Here is a 25,336-nt window from a genome sequence, read left to right as displayed (position 1 = left end):
AGCCTTCACTCCCACCTCTCCGTGAAGTTAATTTGCACGTGTCAGTGCTGTGGGCTTTTTGCATATGCTCAGGACAAGCTGACAGGAGCAGGCCTGGAATGAACAATGTTTAGTAAAATCAATAAACCCTATTATTAGTCACTAAGGGGACTGATTTTATGTCTATAAAAGTAAAACAATTAGAACCGTATTAATGGCAGATTCATCATAGTAATATAACGGAGCCAAGTAGGCTTGTCTTTTGGGAATCTTTATTTTACCATTCCGTCCTGACTATGTACTCAGCCAGAGAACCCGCACACGTAATATAAACAAACCCTGCCCTTTGGCAATTCATGTTGTCATAAGCAGAGACAACACTCTAACAGTTCGGGCGAAGAAACAAAACTTCATTTAGTGATTAATGTAAACCAGTCATGAATAATGTTCCCGTAAAAGCCTAGGGGGAGAGACTATCCACATCGCAATTGTGCTTTTGGTCATATATGTCTCTGCATTTCCCGGCACTCCTCTTTATGACGGTAGCAGAGCGAAGCATGGGCGGATGCACCTATTCATACTCTATCCACTTAGGCACCTAACTGGTAGTGATTAGAAGGCTGGAGTGCCATAAGCACGCATCCAGTCATTCTGCGGCGGAAAGGCAAGACGGGTTTTCGTAGAATTTTAAAAAATGCTTCTTGCTAAAAGCAGGAAAATCATCCCGGAATCCAGGGCTGCCATAGGAACGCGGCGATTCAGCGTAAGATGCGAGCGGAACTTAGTCCTGCTACGGCGCCTTGAGCAACTGAATTGTCTGGTCTGTTCTAGAACCACAGCAGCATGGGGCAATCAGCAGACATACTTGAAACCATATTCGGAACAGAAGAAACAAACTTGGTGAAATGGCGTAAGAAAAATTACATCGGGGGCGCCTGGGTGGCTCAGTCGTTAAGCGTCTGCCTTCGGCTCAGGTCATGATCCCAGGGTCCTGGGATCGAGCCCCGCTTCGGGCTCCCTGCTCCGCGGGAAGCCTGCTTCTCCCTCTCCCACTCCCCCTGCTTGTGTTCCCTCTCTCACTGTGTCTCTGTCAAATAAATAAAATCTTTAAAAAAAAAGAAAAAAATTACATCGACTTGACAAGAACACATCAAGATGTGCTCTACGAACCGAAAACATTAGATAACCTTTAAAAAAAAAATTGGTAAAAACATGTGAAATGTTCATGCGTGGGAAAAACCACCACCGACGAGGTTTTCAGAAGCAGTCACATGGATGAAAAATGCAAAAGACAACCAAAGTGAAAATTCAGAGAAAAATACCCTTCTAGAGAAATCTATTAAGAACAAAGACAAACCTGCAAGGCTTTTCCGAAAGCAGAGAAAACGCTTTGATTGCAGAAATCTATCCTTTTGCGAAGCAGAGGGCCCCAAGGAGGAGAGCTAACCACATTATACCAAGACCAAGTCTGTCAACTTGAAGAACTTTGTAGAACACCAAGTGGGATAACAGTCATTAGCAGGCACAGTAAAATGACAAACTTACAGATGGAACGAAGCGCTGAGACGAAGCAGCCCGAACACGAGACACACTCGCACTGCACGGTTTCTGCTGCGCTTTTGCATCTGGCTACAAGGCTTTCCCCCGAGATTCGTGCGTGGACCATGCTCCCACCTTCCCGACCATTCTATTTACAGTCACAGACTCCCACTCGTGTTCTCCCAACGCCCACTGCCACGCTCTCCATCCACAGTGTTGATCAACCCCCGAACACACTCTGCATGATGACTTAAGAGGTTTTATTGGGCTGACCACACCTACTAGAAAACGCAGTTTCTAGGAGGACAGGCATTTTAATCTGCTATGTTCACGGCTATATCCCAATCCTTACACGGTGCCTGGGATAAAGTAGGTGCTTAGTGTTTGCTGGAAGGGAGGGGAGAAGGAAGGGAGGCAAGGAACGAAGCAGTTCATTCTGTATGTGTGGCATAAAATATGCTAATGAAGCAACTCAGTGACAAGTCAAATAAACGGCTAGCTGCCTGACTTTTCTACTGTCTACATGTCACAAGACGGACACCTTTGGAATATCACTCCCTAGCAGAGAAACCCGGATCTACCAGTTTGTACTGATGTGATGCTCTGTGTTTGGAGTAAATACCCAGTGAAATTCGTGCACATGTCCACGGAATGAAATACACCACTTGGATGTTGCACCTCTGTCTCAGATGAGAAAACTCAGTCACGTGGGTACTTTATCTTTCAAAGTGAACATTCATAATATCAAGCAACCTTTCTTTGAAAATGAGAATCACTATCAGCCATCGAGAAATAACACAAGACAGACGAGAGGCCGTTATAAAAAAAAAAAAAAACTTTTTAATTCTGATTGCCAAATTATTTAAGGCAGGTATAAAAAAGGAAAGCATTCAATATACATTTTACATAAAATAAACTAGATTACAGCATAAAACAAGTAACCAGGCAATGGCGTTAAAGTCTCTCTCTTCTAAAACTGGATAATTGTAAACATTAAAAAAAAAAAAAAAAAAGGACTGCAAGACTATTCAAGTAATAGAACAATCACAGATGTCTCTGGTACGCAGGCTATTGGGTTATTTGCCATTCAAGATTATCAAAAAATGACACCTCATTATTCACAGATGCTCATTATTTCCCCATTTTAATCTTTACATTATATACAACACAGTTTTTGTGGTATTGGCAACCCCATGCCTTTCCATAAGTCTTTTTTTTTTTTTTTCCACAACACACAAGTACAAACAGTGACTACAGGAGCATTTCACACTGATGTGTCTTTAACGGGAGCCACCAAATAGACATCTAAATTGTACCCAAGCGTCGTCATCACAACCAGCCTTTCCGAGGGCCTCACGGGATATCTAGGAAGAGATATGCAAGGTTCGGGCACACGGATACAGAACGTCTTTTATTTACAAGCGAAAAGGAAAAGGAAAAGAAAGTAAGCAGCCTTCTGCGGCCAACACTTTTCAACAGGACAGATACACTTTTTATCTCCTTTACTGAGTGGTTTGCAGACCCTGTGTGTGCGAGCCTGGTTACTGATACAAAAAGTAAAGAATATATATATATATATATATGTATATATACATATATGTATACGTATATATATATAAAACAGAAGTCTAATTACAGCAACATTTGTTACTCTGCGATAAAATCTGTAATTTACAAAAATGAAATGACTGGTTTTTGCCTGCCATTAAAGGCATTTCAAATTAACACCATGGAACTGATGTTTGTATAAAGCGCTTCCCCATGTGATCCAGTCACATGACAACGTACATTTCCAATCTTGTTATTCTCTGCAAAAGAAAAGAAGATGTTAGCGCGGGGTTCTCGCCACAAGTGACCCTGGAAATATGAAAACCCCAAGACTGATACTGATAGGCTTAACTCGATTCTGTTCTGTTCACGGGATTCACTTCCACAGGAAGGGAATGAACACGGAGGTAAGGATACACACCATGGAAGATGCTATTTTCCTCTCTCAAAAAACGGGAGGGGTAATTAAAACTATCGAAGAACAAACATGACCTTTTTCATGATGAAAAAAAATACCTCCCATTGCGACTTTGTTTTTGACACAGGATAAAACAAAGGGAGTCGGGGCGAATGATTTTAACAAGGCTGTGAGGACAACCTGTCTCAACTGTTTAAAAAAAACACGATCTGTTGATTGCTAACCCACATTACAGCTAAAGAAAGGAGGGTCCCCAGAAGGTAAGCTGCACAGGAAGCAACGGGGACATAAAAACGCATTCGTTACAATACTATAAAACCCCCGAGGAGCTACGTTTTTGGTCTAAAAAGCCTATACTTAACTTCCTCCCACCCATCACACTGTCTCTATGTAGAAAATGGATTCAAAATGTACAGGATATTTACCTTCTTTGTGCAGGAAACATTCCTGATGCAGATGCCTGGGCAGCCACCTGCTGAGAGGCAACAAGGGCAGCGGAGGTCAAGCCTGATGGGGAAAAAATGCAGGGTTTCTGTGACATTCGGAAAGATAAGAGCAGGTACGGACCCCCGGGGTGAAGGGCTATAGCAATGTGTCCTTTCCTAAACACGCACATGGTATGTTTCACGCAGCAAGGACGGAGCACAAACCGCGTGGTCTAACCAACGTCTATCCATTTATCCAATACTCTGCAGTTTTCTGAATAGCTATTCAAAGAGAATATAGAGCATTCCATCTCTCGGACTCTGCATGGAGCTAAATGGTTTGTGCGCATTCCTGAATTGGAAGCTTGGGAGAAATAATAGGAACTGGGTCACAACGGAATCAAAAGTTACAGTGAATGATAGAAGCAACACGCTATTTGCTTAGAACACAATACTTTCATAATAACTTTTATCACTTTAACATTTCCCCAGCGAAGGAACAAAATGCACCCCGTAAGGAATTCACACGGAATCAGTGAATCGAACTTAGAAATAGTCTTAACTTCCACCCTGCAAGAGAAAGACGGCAGTCATGAGAACGTAATAGCATGAAGTTGCCTAATAGGAAGTGATTTAAAAAAAAAAAAACAAAAAACAAGTGCAAACCTGGGGAAGATTACTCTTCCTCTATGTCCTCTCTGTTCTTTCTTAACGCCCCTAGCTGACGGTGAGCAACACGAGATGAATAAATAGAAATGACCCTTCACACCTGCAGAGCACTTCCCAATCTGGGAGGTACCTTCATACGTGTGCTCTTGTGTTCACACAGCAGAAAAAGGGGTGATGTGGCAAGTGCTATGGATTGAATGTGCCCCCCAAACACACCAAATTCCTATGTGGATGCCCTAACCCCCAATGTAACTATCTGAAGATAGGACCTAAATAATCAAGGTTAAATGAGGTCATAAGGATGGCATCCTAATCCAACAAGATCAGTGTCCTTATAGAAGAGACATCAGAGGGTAGCGCTCTCTCTCTCTCTCTCACACACACACACACACACACACAGAAAAGAGGTCATATGAGTACACAGCAAGATGGCAGCTTCCTTCAAGCCAGGAATAGAGCACTCACCACCAAGCAACCATGCTGGTACCCTGATCTTGGACTCCCAGCCTCCAGAACTATGCGGAAAATGTCTGCTGTTGAAAGCCAGAGAGTCTGTGACATTTCATGCTGGCAGTCTGAGCTAACTAAGACAGCAAGACCCTGGCCAGTGGATCTGTTGGTAGCATGGGGCCAGCACCCACCCCCCACGAGGTGACCGAGCTGGGACAAAGGGCACCAGCTCGGCTAATAACACCACAAATCGAAGGCTCTCTCCCGTCGATTCTATGGCTTTTTCAAAATGTTTCTCCGTCTTCAAAGTCACAGCCGTGAACGGTTGCAAAGAGTCCCTGAATTAGAGGTGATTAAGTGTTAAACCCGGTCGCATCGCTCCCATTACTTCCGGTGTGTGTGTGTGGGGGGGGGGGGGGGGGGGGGGGGGGGGGGTGGAGATGGAAAGGCCTGCAGAAGTGATTGCAATTTCACCAAAGCCTCTCACCATCCCTTCCTTTCTTCCCCCGCAATTTCTCTCAAGTAGCTATCTGATCTTCTGATTGTTATATTCGGTGCCCCAGACATTGGCCGCCACCCTCGGTCTGTGACATAACAGTAAGCCGCCGATAACATCAACCAGTGACAATTATTAAGTGGGAGCCATCTCCTGTCTCAACAGAACACAAAATGGGCAACCGCCTCCGCTGTGTCACTAGGAAGTAAGAGTTAAGAACGTCCTTACTCCCCAGAGTTAATGTGAACTCAAAGCTCAATATACTTATTTTAAGACACGAAAGGTACTTTGGGCAAACAGTTCTCCCCAGCAGAATGCGCCACGCGATAACGACGGAGCTGCTGACCTTGGAAAGGGTCATATTGACCAGGGATTAGCGGGTACCCCATGCCAACGTGGGTGTGGTGGTGCGTGTGCAGGTGCCGCTGCCCGAAGGGGGAGTGACGGTCCCTCTCCCTTTCTGCCTCCCGTTCCCGCTCTGCGGTCGCCTTCTCCACGGGCTGCAACAGAAAAGAGAGATGGGCCCCTCTTAAAACTCTGAAAAACCATCAGGACTACTAAACCACCTCTGTCCCCTGCGCAGTGTTTGTCAATGATTAAAAAGCAAATGCAGAGATGCTTAGCATTCCTTACTAATGCAAGACAACGTCAAAAGGCACACACGAGTTTCAGCGGGAATTAAGCCAACGCTAAAGAAATGCTCCCACCCACAAGTAAACCAAGGGGCATCAAGGTTTTCCTCAGATGGTGGAAACTGGAGGACTTTTCTTTATGCCCGCTCATAATCTCAAGATTCGAATCTACCCAACTGCTTCCCAGAAACAACTTTCATACTTTGATCCAGGGGCAAAAAAAAAGGTAGTTGTGGAGATTTAAGTCAAGTTTTCTAATTATCCTTGGATTTTGTTGACATTGGGTGGGGAGAATCTATCTCATAACTTCAAATATGCCTGTCTCTATTTTAGTCCAGTGAAAATACGCATCTCAGCATTGTATGTCACTACTGAGTACAGGAAATCGTTGCCCTATCCTCTGGAAGCGTTCCAGAATCTGCCCATTTTTGAAGGCTCGTAGAGAAGCTCTTGGTTCTCCCAAATCACAGTTCAGTTAAGGACTGTCTCTCCTATACATTTCTACCCACCAGAACTTAGCCCACCTAAAGTTCTTTTTCTCACTTGAAAAAAATCTTGGCGCTAGAAGGAGTACCCATAGAAAGAGACTCATAAATCATCTTTTCTCACTTACGGAGTCTCTGGTGGACTCATCCACATCACGGATCCTACATTTTATCCCAAACGTCTCTTTTCTAGGCAAGAACTACCACTTCCTTTGTCTCTCTTCACAACAACCTCTAGAACTAGCAGATGCCCCTTTTCTTGGGGGGGTAGGGTGGGGCGGTGGGAGCAAGGGTGGAGCCATCTTTCACAAAGACACCTGTTCGCATGGCTTCGGAAGTTACGGGGACATGACAAGGGGTCAAGGCCAAAACAGACCAGATGCAGCCACCAGCACCAAAATTTCACCAAAGCCTCAAAAATACTTCGCACCCAAAGTTGGTTCATATGAATTTCAATGTCCCCCTCAGAAGCACCCTCCTGGTAGTCAAGGTACAGTGCATTCTGCAACAGAAAAGCTCACCAGCATCACACACACGAGCTCTGACCATTTTTTTCCTCCTGTGTGAGAGCATCCTACCACGTTTGAACATTCCATGCTTTATATGTGAAGATAAAACAGCATCTTGAAATCACAGCTGGGCTCGAAAGCCATTTATATTTCAAGACCGTTTCCTAGCTTGTCCCCTTCTCTCCCCTCAAAACACAGCACTTTTAAGCAACAACAAAAGGCGGCTTACGGCGGGAGACTTGCTACGGTACTGGTTGGCGTGCTGTTGGAGCAAGTCCAGGGCTTTCGATTCCGTCGTTGTTTTCGTGTTGATGCTAGGGCTGCTATTGACTTTCTCTGCCTCTTCTCTCCCTGACATCTTCCCGTAAACAGGATAATGAAATCCCGGAGAGAGATAGGCCCCTGCAGATACACAACAAATGCCACATCAAGTTACGGGCTCCATCTTTAAAAAAAAACAAAAAACAAAAAACATCCGGGTTACATGAATTGGGATAAGAGTCGGAGATCTTAAAATAGGGGATGACATTAAGAGTGGGCTACATCATCGTTAAACCGTACGCAGGCTCTCCAATTTTCTTCTCCCAGTTAATTCATCCTGATGAACGGAGGTTATAAACAGAATTGAGCTTACAGCCATTTCATACATTTATGTGTCCGCTTAAGTGAAAGGAATAGTAACTATAATGATTATGACAGTAAGTGCTTAGAATATTTTCATAGGCAATAAAGTATGTGTCAGTCTAACAGCTAGAGCAGACCATCAGAGTCTACGCAAACGAGAGCTGAGAACACTTGACGTTTTAGTTAAAAAAACAAAAACAATCCCCCCCCCCCCCAAGAAACCTCATATTAAATAAGTTTCACCTTGGGAACTTGACACAGCATAAAAACAAGCAAAACAAAGGTTACTGGCGAAGCGTCTCGTTTATCCTGAGTTTTTTAAACAGCTAACATTTGCACGCAGCCTGTTCCCTCCAATATAGTGAGAACCCGCAACACGTACCAGGGTAACTGTGCATTAGGACGGGAGAGACAGCCCGGTATGCAGGGTGGCTGGGGTCATACATCTGTGGGTAAGGATAAGCATGCAAGTACTGTATGTAGGACTGATGCTGACTCATGGGCGAGGACACCGCCACTCTCGCTCCCCGAGAGTCCTTCCAGTTCACAGGCGTCTTCCCATCATCATTTTTCAGCTTGCCCTCCTCCAGGGACTGAGAATCAGGACGCTTGGCCTCTTTGGGCTCCTCTTTAATGCTCGTTAGTGATACAGGAAGGCTGGGCACACCCCCTTCCTTAGTGGGGGTCTTCCTGGGACTATCCTCTTTTAATTTCTTTTCCCTATCAAGCTCTTCTGACTTTTGCTGATCCAGGTATTTGGGCTGGTATACATAATGATGCCATGTCCTTGAATCTGGATCCTGATGGAAGGAAGGAAGAAAGAAAGAAAGAAAAAGGGAAAAAAATTGTTTTAAAATTTCAATTTTGAAGCAAAACTCATTAATTACCATGACAGCATTACTCTTACTTCTAATACTAAGTTAACATGTATGTCTGCCCTTGAACTGTGCAAGAGCTTTAACCCTCCCTCTCTCACAAAGTCATGACGTCTGACATAGGCATCATTATTCATCTCTTTTACATTAGACAAAACCAAAGCTTTTAAAGCTCCAGGAACATCGGGGTCGCATGGCTGCCCAGGGTGGAGCTGGGCCGCAAACTTAGGTCTGCGGGAATCCAGAGCTGGGCCCTTTGTGGGATCCTTCAACATTAAAACAGCATGCTCAGACATAATTTAACTGAAAACTCATTTTCCCTTTACTATCTCATGTAGGCAAAAAGAATTTTAAAAACTCCCAACTCTGGGCTAGTTCATAGTAAACTTAAACCATCTTCATATCAATTAACTTCATTTAGCAGGGGAAACTCTTGGTTTCCTAACATATTTTCTTCACCTACAGCAGCTGAGGCTTAATATACGGACTCATGTCTCCTGTGCAGACATCTTAATCAAAACAAAATTTCAAATTAATAGTATACATTACAGCTTTTCTATTAGAAAACAAAGGCACCTCTAAACCCCCTCCAAACTATATGGCTCTAATGCAGCCCTGTGAAGCCAGGGCCTGGTTCAGGCCTCCAGAAGTGGGGGAAGTGAGGACCCCAAAGGGCCCCTGCGACCCCGATCCCATTCAAGACAAAAACCCACTGGGTATTTAGGGCCCGAGAGAACATTCAGCCTTGGGCCTAAGTCTCAACTTCTGGGCAGTAATGAGCATGAAGACAGGAGTCCATTGCTCTGATTCCCCAGGGACAAAAAGTGTGGGAGTGGAGAGGGGGTCGGGACACCGGGAAACCCCAGAGTTAACTCTCAGGGGACCACACTGGGTGAGGATGTGTGCGCCATGACAGAAAGTGTCAGCACGTATGTGATTTCATGGTGGCTGGTTTTCAGGTGCCTGCCCATGGAACCTCTGGCTGGCTGACCAGGGGGTCCCGGGAGGACTGCAGGAGGCCCACGCAACCCAGACACGCCCCCTCCCCTTCACCTCAAAGGCCATGGGCCCTGAGCCCCACTTCAGGGCTCTTAACACCTAGGCATCTCGGACACCGTGTGAAAGACATCTGTGCCCCACATTTTATGAAAGAGACGAGTGGGAAATGCGGACTGAAGGGCCCAGCCTTAATATTCCTTGAAGGTGCCAGGAGAAATTTGGAAATACAATAGAACAAACATTGTAGAGACCAGACTCAGGATCTCAGCAGCCACGTGGTAGAATCCCCTCCCTCTGGACTCAGTAAGAAATTAGGGGACCTCGTCAGATTCCCAGCGAGTGAACGGCAGGGAACACCGGTCTGCAAAGCACACGTCCGAAGTTCCTTTCACTACACAACACGACACGGCAATCGTGAGCAACGCAACGCTGGCAAGGTCCACAATCAACTCCTGAGGGAACCTTTCCAAATATTTTTCAGGAGGAGAGGGACCAGCCCTAATGAACCCTTGGCTTATTTCCTGTGAAGACGTCTAGCCAGATCAAGCCCAGACACGTCCAAGTCTCAGACTCGCTCTCTCCCTGTGGGGGCCACGCTCCACAATCTTACTTGTTTAAATCTCGAGGTTGGGTCTACACCTGTCTGCTTCATAGAGTCCATGACAGATTTCATTTCTACAGCCTCCTTAATAAGCTGGTGGTTTTCCATCTGCTTAGCTTTGAAGCTGTCGGCCTGAAGGTGCTGCTGGTGACTGGGGAGAAGCTGTGATTTACCTGTCTCCTCAGTTTTATTAGGCACTGGCGGCCCTAGTTTAGAATGGGTTTTGTTAGGCTCCGGGGTAGAGGGAGCTTTTGAGATTGTGGCAGATGGCAGGTTTTTCTGTTTACTGTCCTCCTTGCCCAGCTCTTTCAAGGGGAGCTCATTCTTCCTGTCGCAATCTCCTCTGCCAGCCTGCGCCATTTTCTGCTCTGCCAGCCTCTGGTCCTCATAGTACTTCTCGTACTGCTGTCTATAGGCAGGGCTGCTGGCCATCAGGGACTTCTGGTCCATATAGAGCCCGTAGGCGTACTGGCCGTAGTAAAGGGACTGCGCCAGGGCCGGGTGCCTCTGTGTGATCACCGACTGGTGCTGAGGCTGCAAGGGTGCCGAGGTATGGTCCACCTTCTTGGCATCCAGCTGCTCTGCCTTGTCTTTCTTTTCTGCATCCTCCTCAGATTCCTTCTTGATCTTCATGGCCTGTGTGCTCCCGCCGTTCCCAGTGGCAGGGGCTCCGACCTGCCCGGGGTGCATGTAACTTGGAGAATAGTAAGGGTCGTAGCCATGGTAGTAGGGAGAATGGGACTCTTTCATCTGAGATGATTGTGCTGTAGCCGAAGGATGCCCTTTGACAACACCCTCCTTACTGGAAATGATGTCTGACGGGGAACTGGCCTTGGACCGCATGCCCTCCGACCGGCTGTCGGAACCACCGTCGTCCGCCGCATCGGAAATGTCCGAATAGGCGGGGCTGCTGGTCTTGGCCGCGGACGTCTCTGCGCCGTTCTGGGTGAGCACGTGCAGCGGGGCCATGGGCGCCTGGCCGTTCACCAAAGTGCTGCACTCCATCCTCGAGGCGCTGCCTATGGACGGGCTGGGGGCGTTGTCCGTGAAAGTGTAAACCTTATCGGCCTCGGCTTTGATGCTAGCCATCCGGCTCTCCTGAGACTCCGACAGTCCGTTAGCCAGCCCCTCACTCTTGCTGAGGTGGTCCTTTAAAAAATGCCCAGATAAATCTTTCCCCGCCCCCTTGGCGTCCTCGAGTTTGCCCAGCTTGGCATCTAGCTTGGGGCTCCCCGACTCCTTCCCTTCTTTGTCCTTAAGCTTCCGCTTCTCCTTCTTCTTTTTGTCTTTGAGGGACACAAGAGCTGGGTTCACGGTGATGGGCTCCCCCATAATCGTGGGCTTTGGCTGAATGGGTTTCAACGGAGGGCTCTTTGGTGTGGCCTGCACGACAGTCGTGGTGAGGGAGGGCAGTCCAGGGATGGTCCCCGTGGTGGTGCTCGTAAAGGCTGCAGTGGGTATGGCGATGAGTTGCGGGGGCGCGGGGGCGGGCGCGGGGGCGGGGGCGATGGGCCGGGCAGTCTTAAGTTTAGAGAGGTTTTTGTCCATTTTGCAGTTGTTGGCTTTCTTGCCCTTTTCTTTGTCGCCCGCATTCTTCTTGTCGATCAAGCCTTCTGCTTCCAGTTTGGGCATCTCCGCGGCCAAGCTGCCGTCTGCCGCCGAGCAACTGTCCAGGGCGGCCGTCATGTTGGAGATCACCGGGAGGTTGTTCAGCTCACTGTGAAGGCCCTTCTTTTTGCCAGAGTTCTTGCCCGCTTTAGAGCTGATGACAGAACCCGGACCATTGCTCATCAGCTCTCTCTTCCCCTTGGGGGTTCCAGGGGGGTGCCCGGAGCCGGGGGACACGGGCGCCTTCACCTGCTCGTAAGCCGAAAGGCTTGTGCTGGGCTCGCTGCACTCCAGTGCCACATGACTCAACGCCTCCTCGCAGTCCGAGATCTTGTCCTCGCTGTCGGGCTCAAACTCCAGCTTGTTCTCTGGGTCTAAGTGTGCGTGAGCCTGGTGGTACCTCAGGCCGTTAATGTGCTTGTACTTTTTGTTGCAGTTGGGGTGGGGGCAGTCGATTAACACTGGAGAGGAGCAGCCTTGGTCCAAAAAAGTAGTCTCTGGTTTCCCTTGAGGAGTTGTCGGAGTGCTTCTGGAATTCGTGCGGACGCGCTTCCCAGGCTTATTGTCCTCGGAGCTGGAATTCAGGTCCAGCTCCATCGGGGGCTTGTTTTTCCTTTTGTTGGTGGAGGAGGGGCTGGCTTTGATGTCCTCGGCCGCGCAATTTGGGGGTGTCCTTCGCCCGCTGGCGTTGAGGCTGCCCCGCCTCCCCTTCCCATTGGCCCCCCCTCTGTTCTTGTTCTGCAGCCCTCTGGACTCGGTGAAGCTGGCCTCTGAGCCGGGAGCCGCCGCGGCAGACCTGGCTCTCTTCCCTCGGCCCCGGCCCCCTCTCATCTCCAGGTCGCTGGTCGGGGACTCACAGAACCTAGAGAAGCAAGCGACAGACGTCAAAATGAGCACTCCCAAAAGAGCCAGGTGAAAACACGAGGCACGCAATTCAGGCACCAGCAGCCAACAGCCCCACAGCCTAAGGGCTGGGCCCAGAGAAGGAAAACACACCCTAGCCTTCTGCTGACAATTTCAATCCCTGCAAAAGAACCGGCTAGGGAGGATGTATATTCTTTAGAACAGCAAAGAAAAATGGCTGGGACAGCTAGCTTCAAATCCAGTTCAAATTCCCATTTTAAGAAGAGAAGAAAACAAAGGAGAGAGGGAAAAGGGGCAGGGAGGAGAGCTCTCTGTGACTGAAAAGAAATCCCCCATCTGCATTTCACTGTGTGCAATCCTGAATCGTTTCTCTTCTGCCTGGTTTCAATTAGGGGCAGACTTTTATGCATTATTAATCTATCTCTCGGGTTTCTTTGCAAAGAGAGGATGGGGGGGAAGGTGAGGGGAAGAGGAAGGAGGAGAGAAAACAGAGCCTGAAATAAAAGGCCCTGTGCATACCTGGGAGGGGCCCAGTCGTGCTTGGTGCAGTCCAGTAGGGTCCCTACGTAAGTTTTGTTCCTCCACGTGACATTGACCACTAGAACACCTGCAGGAACGGGTAATGAAGGAGGACCACGGTTAGCACTGATACCTCTATTTCCAGATGATGATGATGATGATGATGATGATGATGATGATGATGATTATGATTATTTTACCAGCAAAGTTCTATTCTCATTTGCTTTCAAAAGCTGTGGTTTGCATTCTTCCTCTTTCTGGTTTCAGTGACCTCAAGTGAAAACCCACAGGAAATTATGTGAGTGTGTATGTGTGTGTATGTGTGTGTGTAATCATGCCTGTGCGCATGCGGTACAAAAGGGTAATACTGTGTGTGAGAGTGTAATCAAGATACTGCTGACAGAAGGAAATGGTTTTTGCCATGTCCTGCTGTAAAACAGCAACACTCACCTCTTAATTTTTCTATTATTACACATAATTGCTTTCGTTTGGCAAGCAGCCAACGAAAACTAAGCGCCAGTTACCAGTGCTTAAACTAGAAGGTGACTGAAAGGCATGGGCTTTGTTTCCCAATCAACAATATAAAATCGTGGTGATTTTTATTTAGAAAAAGATTATGCGGGGGCACAAAAATAGGTGTAGAAGGGGAGGGCGGGGGGCTTAGAGTCCAGAGAGCAGACAATCAGCTATGACTTCTCTTTCCTAATCCTCCCCTCTCTGGCTTTGTGAGACAAGCATCAGCCGCGGTATGGTATCTGTTTCACTGTTTGGTCTTGTTTCATATTAAGGACTCCTAAAATAGCCCTCTTAAGAAAATAAATGTGCACAATAGGTTTGCTCTTGGGGTTATCTTTAGAATCAACTTTAGTAAGCATTTGCCACAGAGGATTAGAAGAAAAATCTCAAAACCAACACACTTGTTTCCTGCAAGCCATTCTGCTTTTCCCAACTGCTTTGCAGACAGACAATTTAATTTAGCACTGCATCTGTGAATTACTAAACTTAAGTGCACTTAGTATACCAAATGTCACAGGAAAACAAAATAGAACATCCTCTTTATTTTTCTAGAGGATAAGCGCCATATATTTTTTTAAATCACTCCTTAAAAATGTACAATAAAAGGACCTAGATATTGAGACATACCTAAAATATTAGGGTAAGTGAAACATTTAAGTGGGCTTCTGTTCTTTTTCTGTACCTACTATAATCCATTCCATCTTGGAAATACCAAGGGACATTACTCAAAGTCTACTTCTAGGGCGCCTGGGTGGCTCAGTCGTTAAGCGGCTGCCTTCGGCTCAGGTCATGATCCCAGAGTCCTGGGATCGAGTCCCACATCGGGCTCCCTGCTCAGCGGGAAGCCTGCTTCTCCCTCTCCCACTCCCCCTGCTTGTGTTCCTGCTCTCGCTGTCTCTGTCTCTGTCAAATAAATAAATAAAATCTTTAAAAACAAAAAAACAAAATCAAAGTCTACTTCTAGCTGGTTTGCTCACTCACTCACTGCCATTTTGAATTGTATAGAAAACTGTATTGCACTCCTTTATGGTAAGGGACACCTCACAAGGTAAGACTAATTTCCTTGGGAACGTTTTAACAGCAGGTAAAAATATTTGAATGGTTGGAACTCAGGTAGTGGGGAAGGAAGGATTTCTTTCAAAAGTCTCCGAAGGAGATTTAAAAATGGTTTCCCATATGGTCTCTGTTGCTATTAGGTGACAGCTGAATTTACTCACTGTAGCGATGGTGGGGGGTGGGAGGGGGACGGGAATGAAGCAAAGCAAGGATTTCCTCAAATCACGGTTGATTCCATTCTAATTCCCTGGGGAAATTTTTTTTTTTTTTAAACCACTGAGTATAAAAATTCACATTGAGATGAGAATCAATGGTAATTAGGCATTTGGTCAAAATTTGCACAAGACAGAACAACTGGAGGAAAGGATTCTTTATGAGCACATCCCTCCAGGAAAAGGGAGGGGGTGGGAGGGGAGGCGAAGGGGAAGACGGAGCTGGTTTTCTCATCATGTGCTCTCTGGGGCACTGTGTGTGGTGTCAAAGACCTTTGCAGCTGCTTAAAATTCTTTAGCATGTCAGCTATATTTACAGTGCAGGAATATATCTGTATTGCCAGAAGGTTACTGCATTTTAGCTTTAGACGCAATAGGCTGAATCACTGCGTTCCAGAGTCCCTGATGTAGCACAAATGTATAATTAAAACTGCTTGAAAGGAAACATGAAAGAAACAACAAACCCTCCATTCTTGCAGTAATAAAATTAAAAACAGGAAAAGTCTGCACAGACACTTAACATTTGTCTGCAGTGAAAGGCTTTTGTTACTGCTTTTCCCCTAAGGGTTTCGCGTTTCCAGCAAACGCGGGCCGCCGATTGGCCGGCGCCTGCTGGGAACGCTCGCGTCTGATTGGCTGCGCCGACGGCGGCCGCCCGGAGCCGCGAGGCGGCGGCCGGGGATAAAGGGGCTCGGCGGAGGGCAGGGGCCGCCGTGGCGCTCGCCGCGCCGCGCACGCCCGCTCGCGGCCCCCGGACAGGATCCAGGGAAACGTGGGGACCCCGAACCGGCAGTCAGCCGCCGCTCCTGGGGGGCTACCGCGGGAAGCTGTCACAAAGGCTGAGCTCACGCTGCGGCTTGCACACCGTAAAACCGTTCCCACCGCCGGATGCTGCTTCTAGAAGCCGCACCGGCCGACCTCGTGGGGAAGCGCTAGCGAGACTGCTAGTATCATCATTATCGGCACTCGGTGGGGAGAGGGGAAAAAAAAATCCCGTCAAGTCCATTCTCAACTTCAAAAGGGCCTCAATCGGCCAGCCTGGTTTTTCCTAGAAGCCCTCGGTATTTGAAATGCTCAAAACAAATGCTCTGCTCCCGGGGAGATTTTGAAGAGTCTCCATCAAGCGGGGCTAATCAAATACGTGTGCTCGTGTCTATTTTTCTTTCTGCCACCGAGTATTTCTATCTGCCCAGCATTCACGTGCGAGTATACACACGCACGTGTTTACACAGACAAGCTGGAAAGAAGGCTTAAGGAATGCTTCTCGTATAAACTACAAAGTGTATTGTTTCTTTGTAAGGAAGTCTGTGTTTAGACAACATCCCATTGTGAGGGGCCAAGTAGAAAGGTGGTGGTGTTTCAGCTCTCAAACATGCAAATGGTTTATCTTTTTTTTTTTTTTTTTTTTTTTTGCTGAAGTCTCAACAGCTTGAACACTTTGTAACCCATGGGCATGTAAAGTGGACTCTCCTTTTGAAATAACCAAAAGGAAAATTCGTCCTTTAAAAGTTCTACTTTGAATTTCATAAATCTGGGCGCAGTTGTGTTTCTCATTTATCTTATATACACTGGAAATAAATATACATGTATTCCAAATGGATTTGGGATCTGTTTGAATGCACATTTATTCTTCCAAATGCCTCACCTGTGACCCAGGTGCTGGGGACGCTCTGCACCAGCCTTTTTCATCTTTATATTCTCCAGCATCCCTCTAGGTTTATTGTCCTCCTCTCCCACCCAGGGAATGGTCTTTCTCAAAGTGCTAATAATACCTGCCCCGCAACGTTTTACATTTGAAAAAGATCTGAAGATTATTGCCAATTAAGTATGAATACAGCTGAAGACAGCAATGGATGGTTTGAGTGTGCTGACCACACAGGGTTTTCTTATTTATATTAGGGCTCTGTCTTGGATACTGATACAGAATCTAAGCCACTGCCCCCAAAAACATGTAATATCAACAGGACACTTAGAAGAACGTGCTCTGTGTTCTATAACCTAAGCCTGTTACCTCTACAAGCCAAAAGAGCCCTGAGAGCTCATAAGAATTCCACAGTCACAGGGTTCTAACTATTAGCTGCTCTTGTCAACACTTAGCAGTGAAGTGCTCCCAGAGAGATGATCAGGCCCATTAAGCATTTATTGTGCATCTTGAGGGTATACACTAGGTACTTTTTTGGTGCTATGGAATCAGCCACGGTCTAGCTGGACCTCTATCAAAACTCTATTCTGCAAGAGCTTGCAAACTTATAATAGAACCAACACAGGCACACCCTGTCACCCAGAAAGGGAAGGATAGCTTATGGATTACCCATACCTAGAGAGCAGCTCCCTTAATCCATCACATTAAACTAGACCCTGGATGAGATGTTCCTAGGGCTTATCCTGCCCACAGTCCCTGCTCAGAGGGCAGTCTTAGGCAACTAGGCTCCTGAAACAGTAACCCTAACCCTGGCCTCACTGGATGGTTCCAGCAATGGGCGCCTAAAGCTGAGGCAGCCAAACAGGGACTTATTTTGGGAATTGGAATTAGTCACAAGGAAAGGTGATAATATAAGTAGAAATCTCAAGGTGACAAGGCGCTAGAGGCTGAGAGGACTACAGTGGGCCAAAGCCCCAAGGACGCAAGAGCCAGATGAGGAAGCCAATGGGTGCAAGGCCCTCTGTACCTGTGTGTGTGTCCCTTTTTCCTCCTCTTCATCAGTGACAGGGCTCACCAGCACCCAGGACTGCCCCATTATTCTCCAGCCATCTTGTTAAAAAGTTGCTCCTGATTCTCAATTTAAATCTGTCTTTGAATCCCTTGCTCCCAGAGGTGCCTTCTGATACCCTGCAGGGAAAGTCTACCCATCGTCCAGTGGACAGCCTTTCACCCAGGCAAGGACAACGACCATGGTAACGTTCTCACCTCCAGCTGGCTCTCTTCCCCCCCCCGCCTCCAGCCTAAACGAGTTTCTGCAACCACTGTTTATGTCACAATTTTAATCCCCCTAAGATATTCTAGTCCAAATCTCCAAGGAAAGTTCCTAATGAATTAGCACCAAAGAGAGACAAAGGCAAATGTTCCCTCTTCTCTGAATGCTCTCCACTCCCACACTGATGGTGCATGCCACCAAATCATGGCCACCCCCTCCTGAGTCCCCCACGGCGCTCCACACACAGTCCTCTGACCGATGGACGCTCGCCAGAATCCATGCTTGCCTCTGAGTCCACAGCTAGACACCTCTCAGCCTCCTGCCCGGTTAGCTGCGGGTCTGTGACAGCTAAGTGAGGGACGGGATGTGTCCCATTTACAGGCCTGGCCCACAACAATCCCCCCGTGCATGTCCTCACTTCCTCCTCTTTCTGGCTGGCTGGCATGGAGACCACAGTGACCTTGAAGGCCACCAGAGGATGGCAGGGTCTCCTGCATCTGGGACCCTGAATGATAAGGAAAACCCACCAAAGGAATACCAAACTCAAGTCTATTGGGGATGCAGCAAGTAAACTCCTCCCGTGTTTGAACACTACCGAGACTATCTGTCTTACCCTCATACACCGTCCCTTCCCATGCTACTCCTGTCGCAGACACAGGATGCCTCTCCTCCAACCAGAACACAAGAGCAGCGTCTACACCTGCCCCGCCGGTGAGCACAGTGCCCAGCACACACAGAGAGTGCACTCAACCCCTGGGAACTATGACATGGTGACAGAAGGGAATCTAGATTTGAATCCTTCTTTTCACCCGTTACCACACTTTTTCAATAAGCATAATCTCCCACGAGCGTGGAGATGATAGAAATTCCCTATGGAGAGGCTGTGCTCCAAAGATGTGATCAATATGGTTTATGAATTACTGTTTCTGGTATTCGTGAAGATGTTTCCTCAAGAACTGGGCAAAGGCCTGATTTCCCAGCGGATCAGCATAACTCTGTTTGTAGTACAGTTTAAAGACTGTTTCAGAGTCTTTAAAGCGCCTCATCCCTGGGACAGAAGTCTCTGCCAAGCACTGCAAATGCCGAATTTGGAATCAGACGTCGGTTTTTTTTTGTTTTTTTTTTTGAACTCCTATTCAGACTACCACATCTGGATGGACTTGGCGTGCACTCATGCAGAAAACAGAAACCTCACTCTAATAACACCGAAATGTAACCGAAATGTAACCCAGTTATGCCGCAAACCCCCCGTTTTTTTGAAGTTTACACATTTCTTTCCTTTTATATATTTTTTCTAGTGGAAACATTAGTGACAATAAAAAGGCCACAATGTGCTGGTTTCGTGCGTCCAGGATAAAGTTCATACATTTCGAGTCTCATATTACCCTACATTTTTATACAACATGACCATTCTACAAGGTATGATTTATCACCACTCCTTTGTACTCCAACTCCCTCCCCTCCCACATTTTACTGTTGTGGTTTTGCGTATCCAATGCTGGGGCTTTCTGAAAAAGGTTGAGTCTTGTATGGCACACTTGTTCGTTTTTCTGGCTTCAGAGCATCTAACCTTCAGAAAGATCTTTCTTCAAAGGACAAAGTTGAGTTTCTAACTCTTTGCGGGAAATGCTTAATTGACAACCAAGGCTGCCAATGAAATCCCCAATGGCCAAAGAGCAGAGGGACTTGCCTATTTCCCCACGTCAAGTATCTCTGGAGCACTACAAGAAAAGTGTTGTCACATGACCAGAAAATGCAGTATTTTTTTTTTTTTTTAAAGAGCCCTACTGCTGAGCTGAATGTTTGAAGAGTCACTTTAACCACATCCTGTAATCAAACCATCTGGAACACAGTGCTGCGATTAGTCACCCTGAACATTGGGCTTTATCTGAACAAATAGTGTATGGCAATGGAGTTTGGGAGATAGGGCGGCACTAACAAAGGGGAGTGTAATGAAACACTTTATGCCCTAGTGTGCCGCCCCCCCCAGTCATAAACCCCAGACACACTCTGCTCTGGTGTTAATGTACTACTTTATGAAAGCACAGCGAGCTTAAAGATTAAAGGACTGACGGGCTAAAAATTGCTGGTTTGGATAGATGTTCTCTGTTGGCGGCTGGACCATGTTGGCTCCGCTCTATCTACGTTAATTATAACCTCTCAGATGGCGATTCAGCATTCCTTTTAGGGTTCGGTGTTATTTTCAGGGCATCGGGAACAAGGTTCATTTATGGGAGGATTGTAATGATTCTTTATTTGCCAGAGGTTCATCTGAACACCGAGACACTGCTCTTTGGTTCCGCCAAACCCTATCCATCAATCACAAGAAAAAAAATACCCGCACGAAATCCAAACAGATTGGCTAAGCCAACACCAGAGAGCAAAAGGCAATGGCAGAACTGGTGTTCTAATCTCCACTTTAAAAGATGGTATTCTTCCTGGACTGAGCTTCTCTCTTTCAAAAGTACATTTGATCATTGGGATACCATCTATGGGAATCTTATTTAAAAAAAAAAAAAGAAAAAAACCTGAAAGGATTTCCCTCTCCCAACTACATTGAATAAGTCATCCCCCCCACAACTACATTGAATAAGTCCTCCCCCGCCCCCAACTACATTGAATAAGCCCTAAGAGGGGAGGAGGGGGAAAAAAAAAACCCATAGCTAAAGAAACCTTGTTTCCCCATGGGCCTTATGGTTTAATACACAAAAGAACACACAGCTACTTCCATCACTGTCACCTCCCCCCGCAGCCTTTGTTCTGAGGCCTGATGAGCTGTATTGATTTGGGAAAATCATTGAGCTTCTTGGAAAACTAGACTCTCGCTTATTCACTGCCATCTATTTCTTTCCCATGAAGACAGGTGGTCAATATCCAGTTGACTGGTCAGCTAAAAGAAGCTCTCGCTGCTTTTCTTTTCTTGCTTCCCTAGTAACATTATCCTTTCCCACTTCTAGAAAACACAATGGCCTGTTAAAAAGTCTTGTGGGGAAGAAGAGGGAGGAGAAATAAGGCTTTTGTAAGGCACCTCCAGGGATGCTGAACTGCTCTCCCAGACATCTGGGATGTCTCGGAACCTGCACGGCGATTTTCACTGACCAAGTGTTACACGAGTGGAAGCCTTCACGAAAACTTTGATAGCCCAAGACAGAACTTTCAAAAATCTATCAAATTCAAACAGATCACTAGAACTTAGTGTTAATTTCAGAAAGAGATGCTTTCCTTTTTTTTTTTTTTTAAATAATCAGTACATAAGTTTCAGTAAGTTTCATAATTATAAGATGTCCTAAGTGTCATTATGGACATTTCAGGGAACAAAGAGCAGAATGGGAGAAAAAAAAAAAAATCACGGGGAGATCTTTACAAAGCAATTTTAAACATGATGAGAACAAAAAGACACTTGATTTTACGTTAGGTAGACATACGCATCCTAAGGAAACATTATCCTTGATGGCTTGAGGCTACTCCTGAAACACATATATACTGCAACCATTCACACCACAGTATTGCTTAGGTGCCAGGAGCTGCCCCCCTCCCCCCACCTGGGGATAGGCAGGAGGACAGGTTTCAGGTGACAATGTTGGGAACACGGTGGGAGGAAACAAGCAGGACAGCAAGTCACACTTAGGCAGGCTGCATAAAAAGCCACCCCTGCACCCCCAAGGGGATGCTCTTCAGCCTGCGCTCCATCAAGGCTCAGCCAACACACAGTAAAATGAAGTGATCCGCTCAAGGAAAAGATAAAAGAGGAAGGAGGAGGGGGGAGGCGGAGGGAAAAAGAGAGGGGAGGCAGGACAGAAAAAATACACAAAGTCTTCGGAAACACTTGGAAGAATTTCAATGCACAAAGCGACCATGTACACGTACAGCATCTCCGTATGTAGGTATACACTTGTATAAAGAGGCTTCATTTGTCTTTGATCAAACTTTTCAGTAAGTCATGCCTTGCAGCTGGCTGGCACAGAGATAAGCTACGGACCCACTCCGATTTCTGGTGCAAAGTTCCAAGCCTAAATTTTCTCCTGCTCCTTTGCATTCGCATCTCTGAAAGCAGAGGAGTGTTGATGAATGATTTCTAGATCCTCAAACCCTCTCCTTTTTTAGGGCACCATTTCCTTCTGGATTTCTCTTCCGTCTCCTCCCTGTCTTCATGGGGAGACCAGGGTTCAGTGCCAACTGTAAGAGAATGGACTCCTCTCCCCCCCGCCCCCGGTCTCACAAGCTTTAATTATTAGCTCATCAGGAGATCATTTTTTTTCTTCTTTAATATAAAAGCATTCAAAAGTTGGGGAAAGGTACCTAGTAAGTATTTACTGAAGTAGGCTTTTACTCTGAGCCACGGTCATGATACGGTTCTGACTCTAGGACCTCCTAACATGTTGTTCCTTTAAGAGTGTTATTTTAGGAGGCAGCCGCGTACAGGGGGCCCAGGCCCACAGCACATAACCAGGCTCACCCCGCCGGGCCCCCCCCCAAAACAAAAGGGACACAGCCTCAACACAATCCCACGTTCAGACCCGCCTGCCATGGAAGATAAGCAGGCCTTTCATTTCCCTGCACTTAATATTAACTGCAGTATCTTTTCCGCTTACAACTCCTACAGCCAGGCTCTCTACAATGTCGTCAGCTCAACTTCAAGAACAGGTAAATAGAATGGCAAGACCAGACAAAAGATAAACCACCCCCCAGGTCAAAACCCCGGCTCCATGCCACTGCCCCTGGAAGAGAGCGCTCTGAGGCCGAAAGCGGGAAGAAGGGTGTGAGATGCTGGGATTTGGAAAGTCGCTGACCAGGTATCTGCAACTTCCCCAGTTCCAGGCGCAGCCAGAAATCTGTTTCTGGCCCCCTGCTCCCCCACTGTCCCCCCTACGTACGCAATCATCATCAAGATGAATGAAACTGCAAGATGCCAGGGACATAAAACCTAAGAATGAAAAAACTCATATACTTTGAGAAGGGGAGTAGACTCAGGAAAAAAAAAAAAAAAGGAAGAGGGAGGGATCTTTCTCCTCGCCTTGCTCACAAACCTCTTGTGGATCAATCCAGGTGGGTGATTAGCAGAGTTTCAGGTTTAAATGCTAGTGAACTGCTTGTCAAAATATGTGTAATACCACTAGAGATTACAGGACTGCATTTTCAAGTACTTTCTTACCATCCCCCGTCCTTGAGATACAGGGAGACAGTGGGAACCAATTGACAATTATGCTCACATCAAAAAGCTGCTACTGATGCATGTATCTCACTGGGACCCCAGAACCAGGCTTCATAAAATTATGATGCTTTATTTAAAGTCAGAGCGCTTATTTGCTTTTGTGCCAGCTCTGGGCCCTTTTCATCTCGAGCTCTCCCCGGGCCCAGGAGAGCACACATTCCTACAGTTCTGATGGCCACCAGCTGTGTCCCCCATAAATCACAAATCCTCCGAACAAGCCATTCTTTACAAAGACCAACAGCATTTACTGGAGATGATCATTCTGCTATTATTCCACTTGCTGAAATTTAAAACAGCAATTTACAACAGCAGCTGAAAACCAGGGAACTGAGTGAGTGAGTGTGTGTGTGTGTGTGTGTGTGTGTGTGCACAGCAAGGCTCTACGTGTCTATGACACACAGAGGGGCACATTTCATGTGTCACCTAAGAGTCAGCAGCTCTGCCAATCCGAAAAGGAAACAAGGGACGTGCCTGTCAGAAGAACGAGATCAGCACCCTCACAATGAAAGGCAATGGGGTGCGTGAGGTCCGTGTCGTTGGTAAACCTCCCTGTCTTCACCTGGAGGCAGCCAAGCCCTGCGGGCAGCGCGGCACGCAGCTCACACACTCTCCTAGCGAGGCCACATCATTATGGCTCAGGTTCAGAATGTAATAAGGAAAGCGGAAGGAATTAACTCCAATCAAGCTCAGGCTGCAGCCAATTTTATTCTGAAGACTGGGGAGGAAGAAAGAATGAGAGAGTGTTTGGTAATCCCATGCAGCATCCCAAGCGCCCAAAAAGATGGTCGCTGGAGACAGACCCACCTGACTCCCAGCCCGCTCTGCAGCTGGGGCTTCACCCTGAACTCAACCTCTCTGCCCCTCGGTTTTGCCATCTATAAAACAGGGATGATACGGATGTCAGGTAAGGCGTGGTTTTTGTAAAGCATCGAACACACGGGCGCCGGCCCCAAAGGGTCACTCGGCAAATGGACTTTGGCTTCCTCATCTTTAAACTCCCCTGGGACCCAGGGGAGAAATGGAGGGAGACACCAAAATACAAGGAATTTGCACACTGAGAAAAACAGCCAGCAGCAAGCCCCCCTGTGCTTCTTCCAGGTAAAGCACCCGCAGATGGGGGCATCCATGCAAATTATCCCGGATTCCTGGGGACCAGGCTGTTGGACATGTGGTATATCTGTCTCGTAGCATCTCCCAAGCTGCAAATTCCAACATGAAGGACTTGTGTTCTTTCTACACCTAGCACCAACTGCGACCCCCAGAAAGTGCTCCTTCCTGACATACCCACTGTGGAAAGCAAACATCTATCTCCTCCTCCTCCCCACCACTCTGGACATGCAGTTCTAAATCCCTGAAGCCTCCTCTCGGGATGTGGGGTACAGAGACCTCACATCCAGTTTCCAGGAACAGCAATCAGAACGGAATGCCTGGCATCTGTCTAAGCGACAACAGGCAAAATTAAAGGTCCCCAGGACCTTGACGGCAGAGATGAGCCCCTGCAGCAAGGCTCTGGGGACTTAGAGAGCGTTAAAGGCAAACTCATCTTTGCAATTACCATCTGAACAGACTAGATGTCTGGACAATGGTTAGAGGCCCCCTCGCCCCCTCCCCCATTCCAAAGGCCCTATCTTTTCAGCGAAGAAAAAAGCCCAGCAGAGTTACAAGTATTTCAATAATGTGCTTAGAGACCAGCTCTTTTCTGTAAACAAGCCTAATGAAGCGTGACTAATAGTGCTCTCCGTGAGCAGAGCAAGGGAAAAGGGCCTTTGTTAGCACTTACTGGAGCAAGTCATCGTTTTGCTGGAGCAGAACAAAACTTAGCTGGTTATTGATTGACCAGCCTTGCTTGGTGTCACCGCTTGGCTATTTCTATATACTGTGTGTATAAATACGTTGTGTTTATGTAGACGCAGAGATGTTCTATACGCACACACACACACACTCCCACGTACCCGGTCACGTGCAGCCACCAAGCTAACTTGGGGTGACACTGTTCTGCAGTCTTCAGGCCACTGCTCTCTGGTACTCGTGTCTATTCCAGTCCTTGGTAGCACCTAACATTTCTCTCCAAGCTGTCCGTACTGGGAACCTCAGTTTCAGAACCTGTGTAAACCGACGCTCCCCATGGACACTTAATAGTTTCCGAAGTCACTACGATTTCACCTGACCTAGTTATTACATTCGA

The 25,336-nt window shown here is 46.9% G+C and overlaps 1 protein-coding gene across 4 annotated transcripts in view; it reads right to left on the bottom strand.

The window, feature by feature from the left end:
* Positions 1-1,132: 1,132 nt before the first annotated feature.
* The window catches only part of ZNF608 (zinc finger protein 608), a 110,273-nt gene continuing 86,069 nt past the window's right edge, over positions 1,133-25,336 (bottom strand). For 3 of the 4 annotated variants that reach the window (XM_032425455.1, XM_032425453.1, XM_032425454.1), the window contains 7 exons: positions 13,241-13,328; positions 10,259-12,719; positions 8,157-8,574; positions 7,380-7,552; positions 5,871-6,024; positions 3,910-3,991; positions 1,133-3,326 (listed from right to left, as the gene is read on the bottom strand). In XM_032425455.1, coding sequence (XP_032281346.1) covers positions 3,320-3,326; positions 3,910-3,991; positions 5,871-6,024; positions 7,380-7,552; positions 8,157-8,574; positions 10,259-12,719; positions 13,241-13,328 — 3,383 coding nt within the window. In that variant the 3' untranslated portion in view covers positions 1,133-3,319. Of the gene's footprint in view, positions 3,327-3,905; positions 3,992-5,870; positions 6,025-7,379; positions 7,553-8,156; positions 8,575-10,258; positions 12,720-13,240; positions 13,329-25,336 lie in introns of those variants that run through there. The other variant, XM_032425456.1, reaches the window with a different exon arrangement.

The sequence above is a fragment of the Phoca vitulina genome, unplaced genomic scaffold (genome assembly GCF_004348235.1).
Source record: "Phoca vitulina isolate PV1807 unplaced genomic scaffold, GSC_HSeal_1.0 scaffold32, whole genome shotgun sequence".
In the NCBI taxonomy this organism is placed as follows: Eukaryota; Metazoa; Chordata; class Mammalia; order Carnivora; family Phocidae; genus Phoca; species Phoca vitulina.
Note: the sequence above shows the minus strand (reverse complement) of the source record. Positions and strands in the feature narration are given on the sequence as shown.